At 38.2% G+C, this 10,000-nt stretch overlaps 2 protein-coding genes across 2 annotated transcripts in view; one reads left to right on the top strand and one right to left on the bottom strand.

The window, feature by feature from the left end:
- The window catches only part of LOC122268033 (uncharacterized), a 19,298-nt gene extending 15,768 nt beyond the window's left edge, over positions 1–3,530 (bottom strand). Inside the window, exons 1-2 of the mRNA XM_043038262.2 lie at positions 3,170–3,530; positions 691–1,012 (exon numbers count right to left, since the gene is read on the bottom strand). Of these exons, the coding sequence (XP_042894196.2) occupies positions 691–1,003 (313 nt within the window). The 5' untranslated portion in view covers positions 1,004–1,012; positions 3,170–3,530. The remainder of the gene's footprint in view (positions 1–690; positions 1,013–3,169) is intronic.
- A 916-nt stretch (positions 3,531–4,446) lies between these two features.
- On the top strand, positions 4,447–8,127 carry RpS13 (ribosomal protein S13). Its single transcript, XM_043038261.2, has 4 exons — positions 4,447–4,523; positions 4,762–4,889; positions 7,507–7,672; positions 7,971–8,127. The coding sequence occupies exons 1-4, from the start codon at positions 4,501–4,503 to the stop codon at positions 8,107–8,109; spliced, it is 456 nt and encodes a 151-aa protein (XP_042894195.1). The 5' UTR covers positions 4,447–4,500; the 3' UTR covers positions 8,110–8,127.
- Positions 8,128–10,000: the final 1,873 nt, after the last annotated feature.

The following is a 10,000-nucleotide window of genomic DNA, read 5'->3' as shown; positions in this document are numbered from 1 at the left end:
AGAGAGAGAGAGAGAGAGAGAGAGAGAGAGAGAGAGAGAGAGAGAGAGAGAGAGAGAGAGAGAGAGAGAGAGAGAGAGAGAGAGAGAGAGAGAGAGAGAGAGAGAGAGAGGGGAGAGAGAGAGAGAGAGAGAGAGGGAGAGAGAGAGAAAGAGAGGGAGAGAGAGAGAAAGAGAGGGGAGAGAGAGAGAAAGAGAGGGGGAGAGAAAGGGAGGAGAGAGAGAGAGAGAGAGAGAGAAGAGGGAGAGAGGGAGAGAGAGGGAGAGAGAGAGAGAGAGGAGAGAGAGAGAGAGAGAGAGAGAGAGAGAGAGAGAGAGAGAGAGAGAGAGAGAGAGAGAGAGAGAGAGAGAGAGAGAGAGAGAGAGAGGATGAAAGGAGAAGAGGAGGATAAAGGAAAGGAGGATAGAGAGAGAGAAAGAGTAGGAGAGGGAGGAGGGCGAGAGGGTGAGAGAGAGAGAATTTGTAAGAAAAAAGTAGGATAGAATGAGTAGGAGAAAGAGTAAAACAGGAAAAGAGTATGAGACAAATAAGAAATAAAGCAGAAAGAGTTAAAAGAATGAGAAATTAAAATTTTGAGATTTTCTGTAATAACAGACATATCACATTACCATAAAAAAAATTTAAATGTTACTTTTAATCAATATATGTATAAAGCTAAGACCAAGCTCAATCTTCCACAAACTACTTTTTACCTTCCTCACTATCTGCTCCCTCCTCCTCCTCCTCCTCCCCTTCTTCACTGTCATCATCATCTTCCCCTTCTTCTTCATCCCCACTTCCTTCTTCTTCTTCTCCGCTCTCCCCTTCTACATCTTCCTCCTCCTCCTCCCCATCTTCCTCCTCGTCTTCATCCTCCGATCCCTCCGACTCTGACTCCGACCCAGATTCAGACTCGGAGTCGACGACCCGCTTGCGCTTTGGGGCTCGGGTCACCAGGTCATCATCATCATCCGAGTCATTGTCGCCGCCGTCCTTGATGTCGCGGTTGGTCTCCTCCTTGTACATCTTGGACGACTGTGAATTGCAGGGCAGAGGGTTAGTGCATTCAAAGTAAGTCTTTGGTATAATCTCTCTTTTTTTCCTTTTAGATCTTGTGTGATGTTATCATTCTGCATTTCTATTAGGAGGAGGAAAAATATGAGCTAATCTGGAGTGTGGGTCATGAGAGGGGTTTGAATTCAATTCTGTCTACATAACTTGATGCGCCTAGGGTAAAAATACAGTCTTACAATCTTTAGTTCAACTGGAGTGTGGTGCAATGTCAAGCAATCGCCATGGATGTATCAATAAGATATATCTAATAGTAATAGTAACAGATGTATCAAGTGATCTCCATGACCTCTGCACCTTGTGATCTGGCAAAGTACATTCTGGCAGGAGAAATCTAATACCAGTTCTTTGAGACTGAATATCTAAACAACACAAGAGATGTATTTGATGTGTTTCAATGGAGGTCTTTCTCAAAAATACATATTTTTGAGAAAGACTTTCATCGAAACGTGTCAAATACATCTCTTGTGTTGTTTAGATATTCAGTCTCATTAATACCTTTCTTCTATATGTGGCAATGAACTTTGTTTAACTGGTTCCTTATCTGATGATAACTAACAGGGCAGTTTTTCAACCGCTACATATAATTGTCATGCCTAATCTTATTCATATTTAGTTTCCAAATGTCACCGGAATAAGTTTTTGCTTACTTAATAGAAGGATTAACTTTACTATATACAGGGTACTGTAGCAAAACAGAGCTTGTAAGTCTCCTGGTAATTCACTGTCACATAGAAGTCCAAGCTCTATCTTGCCAGAATATATGTGGTGGGGATTACTTGACACAGCATCACTCTTGGATTTCAGGTTATTGGCCTTCAATCACAGATTACAATATATTTCAAGTGGATTTGGATAAAATACAGCCTATATATCTAAAGAAGAAAGTCCCACTTCCATATTAATCTTATTTATAAATCATTCTCTATATTAAATTTGCAATAACTATGTCATAGAAAGAAATGGAATCAGGCTTTACAGATATATCAATTACATGAACAGATTTCCTAGCACTATTTGCATAGCCCAAACTGTAATTAAACCACATTTTGTTTACTATGTTTCTAAGTTCACTAATAACTTTAAATATTATTTTTCTATAAATATTTGCATAATTACAAATTACATTATAAATCCTACAAAGTACATTACACATAAAAAAATTACAAGTTATCTATAAATTACAAAAAAAAGTCTTCTCATACACAATGATATTGTAAAGACAAAGGTATCCATAAGTTGTAATCATTATTTGGGATAAAATTCAATGCATACCAGGAAGACTAACTAAACAACTCAAAAGTAGGAGACATCTAGGTAAAGCAAGTCTGCAATCAACTCAAATTGCAGAAAGTCCTTTGCCCTCACAAAATCAAACAAAAGAAACCCTCAAACAAGTCTAACAAATCACATAAGAAACCACTTTCCACAGCCTAACCTAGGCCTATACCACTCTCGGCCTACCCAAACACAACACAAACCAAGCTGTTTGTGCACTGAGCATAAACAGCAACCTATGGCATTTAAATACCCAGTTCCAAGCAACATATATTCCCTTTTCCACCCTGTAACACCGCATTTAACCTAAATGCCTGGCCAATTGGTTAAAAATGAAACTTTTAATTCATTATTTCCGATATCAAACATCCAGAGAGGTCACAAACACCTAACAAACTGGAACCTCAACACCAAAGCTCGTAACTCTGAAACTAAGAATAATTCTAATATAAAACCCAGAGAGTCAACAAACACACACTGTTAGAAATCCCTCACGCCTATCAGTCCAAGAAACAAAAAATGCAAAGGCAGTACAAGAGGGAAGGTTTATAAATACGAGGTTCCGCCCCTGTAACAAACACTAACATGACATTTGCTTTGTTCCGTTTTAAGCGTTTGGGGTTGATTCTCCTGATTATACTCTCCGCCGATGCTTTCTAATAGGGCAACCTAACTAATCACTCGCCATAAAGCTTGGGCTGGGGGATTTAAAGGGCCAGAAATTGTTTGCAGCAAACAGTGTCAGCCGAAAAGACAGCTTCCCTAAGCAAAACAATCAGATCAATCCAACAGACGCCCGTTTATGTCCGACGAACTGACGCCAAAAACATTTAATTTACACACCCGAGTATACGGTTCCTGTCCTGTAAGATGAAGGAGGCGGTGATAGTCCTAGTTCTCTCAGTATTTCACCATGTAAAGATAAACAACGGATTCTCTCATAATTGGAAGTCGGCGTCGGCCATTTCTGGGGGTCGTAAGTTCCACTGAAGAAAGCGGAAGTCTTTTTAAAATATTTATTTTTTTCTTTATTTGTCACTTATCTATGAGGTCTGCTAGAAATATTCAGGTTCGTCAAATTCATGTCTATATTAGTAAAAACACATTGTGCTATGATAAAACTTTTGATTTCATGAAGAATTTCACCTGTCAAATGACAGCGAAAAATATTTGGAACACCAGGGTTTAGGAGAGCATCTGTTGTAAGATCAATTATAATTTTATCCTTAAAAGTTTGTTTATGTCTATCATAATGGTACTGAAGATAAAATGTAATTGATACATTTCACTGAAAAATATTTGTATAATTTTCATAGCCTCATGAAAGAAATATCACCTAGTGTCTAAAATGGTTACTATTCTGCCACAGTACGGATAAAACGCCAAAATAACATCCAAAGCATACAAAAAATATAAAAAGGGTTTTTTAGATAGATATAGATATCTTAAGCCGTTTTGTCTTTAAAATAAGCTTATATTTTATTGGTATTGAGCAAATGCATCAAGGCATTATTGGAACCTGTATCAGTATTGCTAACTCAGCGCTAAATCTAGCAAATTTGCTTTTAATCAGCTTAATTTTCAATCGCATTTTAAACATGATTTGATGTATATCTTGACCATTTCATACATGCAGTGATCATTTCTGTTTGTTTAAAAAATCAAGGAATGATGATAGAACTCAATGATCGGTATTTAAGTGTGACAAACAGCGGGTCAATGGTTATCACTTGTTTAGTTTTTGATTCATAATACACATCGGCTTTCAATAATTGTTCACTCATATGTTTTCTTTCAAAAGATTTGTACCCACACTGAAATGTATCTGCAAAAAATATCACATATTGTCCAGATTTATGTATGGATGTACAGTTGAAGCATAATCTTGATTAAACTTACCATGCACCACAATGGCATTTTTCTCCCTGATATGGATATATCCCATACTCAATATTTTAAAAGTATTCAAATAATCACATTACTTCTACCAATGCCACATATCGTGATATCTATATAATACATACAAGCAAAGCGCCTTTCCAGCAAGTACTCGAGTCTAGCGGTTCCGTGCGAGCTCTTCTTGGCAACACTGAAGTCGGCGCAGCTCCTTCTTTCTCCTGAGGTTCGGTCTCTCATTAGGTCCGCGTGGAAGCCTCACTACACATTTTTTCGTCATGGGTCGTATGCACAGCGGAGGGTGAGTTTTTCATACCTCCCTAAACGGAGAAAAGGTTGTAATGTATCCGTGGAATGATATTTTAAGAAATTTTGTTATGTATTTTAGCCGTATTGGCCGAAAGAATGGCGTTGTTTACCCGTCTCTTGTGGAGGGGGGAACCACCACGTGAATACCCGGGGATGATAACACAAGTCTTTGAATTAGCTTCATCCTTATTCCACAACCGCTTCTAATCTCTCATTCCTCTCGCCAACAGGAAGGGTATTTCCCAATCATCTCTGCCATACCGTCGTTCAGTCCCCAATTGGCTGAAGTTGTCCAAGGAAGATGTAGAGGAGCAGATCATCAAGCTCGCCAAGAAGGGTCTGACTCCCTCCCAGATCGGTGAGTTCGCTACAGATATTATTCTGAGCATATTATTCGGATGGAAGGGGGTCACTTGGTTGGGGTCTTGATTCATTTTCTTCCATTTTCTGAAGTGGGTGTTTCGTTTGGCGTTTCTGATGGTGGGTCCGTTGGACGGCGCTCGGAGGGACAAGTGCGTAGGAGTGGGGAGTGATGTGCGTGCCAGTGTGTGGATATCTATGCTTTGCAAAACTGTTGGAAGAGTATTAGAGCAAATGCAAACGACAATGTGGAAAATTCTAATCTCGGAACTTGAAAGTACATGGAAATCATGATGCCACTGCAAATGCAATGTGCTTGTATACCAACACTTGGAAATGCCAATGTAAAGTCTTAATATACACTATAGTTTCAGAAAATTATCTGTTGTAGTCTTGGGTATCCTAAACTCATTACAATGATTACTTGAGTAAGATGTATTTGAACTTGTTTGAATTCGACAGAGAATACATAAGGTCAATCTTGCTCTGTATTTCATAAGGTGAATCATAGTTTCATCAGCAGTATCCTTCAAAATGGAACATCTATCTCTTCATTCCATTGTAACTCAACAAAACTGCTGTGATCCGTAGTGGATGGTCTACAACTTTGTGACTGACAAGCAACCTCCACAGCTCTCAAGTCTCTTGTGCTCTGGGAAAGGTGTGCAGTCCTCTGATGTGTATATTCTAGCAAGATCAAGCCTAGATTGCTTCCAAATGATGAAATTATAAGGTGAAGTTTTGACTAGACTATATCTAGTAGATTCCAGTGGAGGATGCATGGTGGCATTGAGGCTGTGTTGCGGGTAAATAATCAGAACGTTAGCCACTGTGTATTTTAAATCAATTACTTACTAAAGAGAGAGATCAGAAAAGAAGAAACTGTTTTTCATCTAGCATTGGCTCATTATTCTGGTCAAGCAGATTGCCGTGCGGCAAAGTGAGAGAAGTGGTATAGCCCATCTACAGAAGGCTGTAGTCCCGGCACCAGATCCATAAAGCCGAACAAAGCAACCTCCACTGTCTTGGTATAGATGCCATCCATCATTGGGTTGATAAGATTTCACCTTCTGTTTGCTCATTCTGTAACCGCACTTCAGTACTCTTAATTCCTCTCATTTGGCAATATTGTACAGTGAGGAAATCATGCTTGCCTTGGTTCTTAAGTAATGGTTATTTGGTATCCATAGGATACAAGATGCTCATGATTTATAATTAATGTGAATAATGGTAGCTTAGCTTTAAGTAGAGGCACATGAAACTTTAATTGGCAAAACCTACTTGTATATCCACAATGAATTTGTAATCACTGTACATTGTCTTCAACATTCTGGCAAAGGTCGGTAAACCCCCAGCTGTATGTAAGGTGTGCTGGCAAGATTGCTTTAGCTGGTTCCATATTTCCTCAAACTTCAAGGGATGTCTACAGGCTTTCTCATTAGATTGTTCAGGATGGGTGCTTGTCCTTGGAAGACTGAAGGCAATTTTTATCTCACAGAATTTAGTAAAGACTTCGATGCACATGTGTAGTTGTATAGTTTCATCAGAATCTGTGAAACACCATTGTATATGATCAGAAAAGTTACATAATGTGATGCCATGGCCTCTGTACTCCAGAAGAGGCCAACAAAACACATGTTTGGAAAGCAAGATCTTTGACTACTTCCTTATTTAGTGATAAATTACAAGGGAGAACTAAAAGCTGTATGTTGCCAGAATATGGATGGTGATGGTTTGTTTGGCTATGCTAGGGCAGGAAGCACATGGGCCAGTGCATCGTTGGACACATCCATCAGAGCATAGATTCATGGACTTCAATAATTATTACCTTGGATTTGTGTATTGAATGCCCCTGTTATCAAGAATTTGTCAAGTCTTGTGGAATTTATGCTTGAGCATTTTGTTGAATTTTGTAGACAGCCAAAAATATTGGATTGTATTTTAGCTTTGATAGTCTAGTGAAAATAGTTAAGAATTTCATTGTATTAAGGCTCCAGGAAAATTCTTACATTGTTTAATGTAAGAAGCTTTTGAACTTTGAGGGGGATGAGTTAATTTCTATTCTTTTAAGTTTATATTAAACAGAAGATCTCCATTTTTTTCCTCCATTATTTATGACTTGTGCAGCAGTTGATGAACACAAGTTGAATGTCCTTATATTTTGTTCTTTGTTTTGAATTTATCCCTTGTATTAGTATGTTGATTTTGTTAATTTACAAATAGAAACTGAGTTATCAAATTCTACATTCAGCCGTTCTTTTAGAGTAATGAAATGCTTATAACGAGCTAATTAGGAGGGAGGATGAAATGGCTGGTATGGAACTTGCACCACTGACACAAGTGTACGGAGGGAAACTTTTAGTTTTAGATTATAGAAAGCAGTTGATTTAAGATGTATATATGAATGGTGATGCAACAAGTGGCTGGTACACATTTTATCCTATAATTTTTATTGAATGTAATCCTATTTTTATTTCTATTTCATTTTCCTATTAAATTATTTGTAGTGGAAAGAGTGAACTAATAACTTTTCATGCTTAATATTTGTAAGTCCAATGACTGCTGTAATTTTAAGTGATTGTCTTTTTGTTCTATTCAAACTTTTCATCTTTCAGGTGTCCTCCTTCGTGATAGCCACGGTGTCGCCCAGGTGCGCTTCGTCACAGGCAACAAGGTTCTGCGTGTGCTGAAGGCCAAGGGTCTGGCCCCTGATATCCCAGAGGATCTGTATCACCTTATCAAGAAGGCTGTAGCTATCAGGAAGCATCTTGAGAGGACCAGGTGAGAATGCAATTTGTCTTCTAAGTTTGTGGTTATAGAATATAAATGCTCTTGCAGGCCAGCTGCAGAATTCAGGCCAGACTGTCTTTTGTCGTTTTTACCCTGCATAAATGAATCCCATGGATATTCTGGTACTCTCCTCAATGGATGGTTCCCTGTGGATATGGAACAGATAATTTCCACTTTTTTGAGCAGTCTTGTATACATTTCTCTAATTTTTAATTTTGTCCTTTATCACAAACTTGGTTTAGTCAGCTTACTGTTATGACTAATGTATCTTATTTTCTGTCTATTTCAGGAAGGACCGTGATGCCAAGTTCAGGCTTATTCTTGTAGAGTCCCGTATTCACCGTCTTGGCCGTTACTACAAGTCCCGCGCAGTCTTGGCCCCCAACTGGAAATATGAGTCATCCACTGCCTCCGCTCTTGTTGCGTAAATAAAGTTTAGACAAGTGTTTCCGCCTTTTTGTAACCTTTTCTTTCTGTCAAGGAAGAAATGCCTAATGATACTGTCATAAAAGAAAGAAAACCATTGCTCAGGTTCGTGTAAAGAAAAGGTCAAAGTCCCACATTTCATCTCTGGTCTTGTGATGTTATAAGGGCAAGATCAATATGGGACAGTACAGTTCATCTGAATTACCAGAGCTGGACTTGAAGGGATAACACCATGCATGCCATTCCTTTGGTAAATCCTAGTCAAAACACTATCATACACTTGTAGTGGTTCTCAGGATGGTCCCCTAAATAAAAATGCCTCTGGAGAAACCATGTCTAATTATATTAATATCAACGCATGTGCAATTCATCATGTACCATAATTTAGATTTCATTGGCTTTGGCATGGGTAATGAACTCAAAATCATGAAATGCCTTCAAAATCCGTTCCTTGGGAAACCTAAACTAACCAACTGATTTTCTTGACTATGGCGGAGGGTGGGTAAATGACAAAAACGTGAAAGAAAATGGAAACGGAAGATATTGACTGCAACCTTTATTACTTTTAGTAACTTTTATTGAACGGCCAACAGCTATGATTATCAAATTTAATGAATCTAAAAAGATCACTATGCATAAAAATACTGAAAAAAATGTGTGCATAGTACCAATAGATCAGCACAGCGACTGTTATTCCATTAAGATATACTTTGAAATAGATTTGAATGAGTTCTATACCCCGTGTGCAAATACACAAAAACGGATACGGATCGTCACCCCCAATCTCATGAACTAAAATAATTTGAGTCGTGACCGCTACATGGGTAAGGCAGATTTAACGGACTCGTGGGCCTACCTGCCCGTAGGTGAAGGGGATCTCCTTTGTTGGGGAGGGGTGGGGGGTGAATCTAGGTCCACAAGTTAAATACCTCGTGGTCACATTTTCTACTGGAGGCTTTTATAGTGTCCAATGGCCTTTAGATGTTTTACCAATTGATTGAATCTTGTTTCAGTCCAATATCATATATGTGAAAATAATAGTAAGAACAAGCACCTTTAAGTGAAAAGTTGATCATGTATGAACGTATATGATACCTCTTTTTTGTCCGGTGTATATATAATTTTTATTATCCTTCAACCTTTTCCTTTGGTATTGTTTGCCCGTTTCCTTTACCCCCTCCTTTCGTTTGTCTCTTCATTACTGCTCCTTTGTGTGTGCGTCCGTACATATATATTTTTTTCAACTTTAAATAAACAATAACCTTTTGTCTTGCACTCTCCTCCATGCAACGAAAGTCTCGCAAAGTCTAAGACCTGTAGAATATCAGGTTGCACGCCAGGAGATATGTGAAGAATGTGTGTAGCAGTCAAGTTTTTTAGTTCTCGCGTTAGCACATACGATAATCCCTTATTTTTATAAGTTACTACATATAGGAAAAGTTCTTAATGCAGTGAAACAAAATGATGGATACTTAAATACATGCAAACGACTTCCCACGACCTATCATTAATATTTTTAAAATATTATTACTAAAAATATTCGTGTACAAGTAGCTTTTCTAACGGTTTGTGTATTCAGACCGTATATTCGTATATTGCGAGTATCTATATGACATTCCTCGCTGTAATCAACATGGTGATCGATGTGAACTGCACAAGAAAATGAATGCATTGGTGTGACTTAAATCGAGAACAAACTTGCAGAGTATATTAGGGTCGAACCATAAAGTTATATACAAATCGACTCTGTCCTTCACATGAGCTGTGATGGATCTCGAATATTTGATGGTGGGTCTTAGTGCCCCCTCACCCCCAAACATAATAAACGTGATCATATTCTTTAAATAATGATTTATTATCACTACTATTGTTTTGTGAGGTACGAGATCAGGT

This window comes from Penaeus japonicus, unplaced genomic scaffold (genome assembly GCF_977035675.1).
Source record: "Penaeus japonicus unplaced genomic scaffold, GWHDUDI00000001_assembly GWHDUDI00000010, whole genome shotgun sequence".
Classification (NCBI taxonomy): domain Eukaryota; kingdom Metazoa; phylum Arthropoda; class Malacostraca; order Decapoda; family Penaeidae; genus Penaeus; species Penaeus japonicus.
Note: the sequence above shows the minus strand (reverse complement) of the source record. Positions and strands in the feature narration are given on the sequence as shown.

What these genes read in the sequence shown, in the direction of transcription:
- RpS13 (XM_043038261.2), top strand. Translation starts at nt 4,501, where the DNA reads ATGGGTCGTATGCACAGCGGAGG. An exon ending in TCTGACTCCCTCCCAGATCG is followed by an intron (nt 4,890 to 7,506) that starts GTGAGTTCGCTA and finishes TTCATCTTTCAG; the next exon opens with GTGTCCTCCTTCGTGATAGC. An exon ending in AAGCATCTTGAGAGGACCAG is followed by an intron (nt 7,673 to 7,970) that starts GTGAGAATGCAA and finishes TGTCTATTTCAG; the next exon opens with GAAGGACCGTGATGCCAAGT.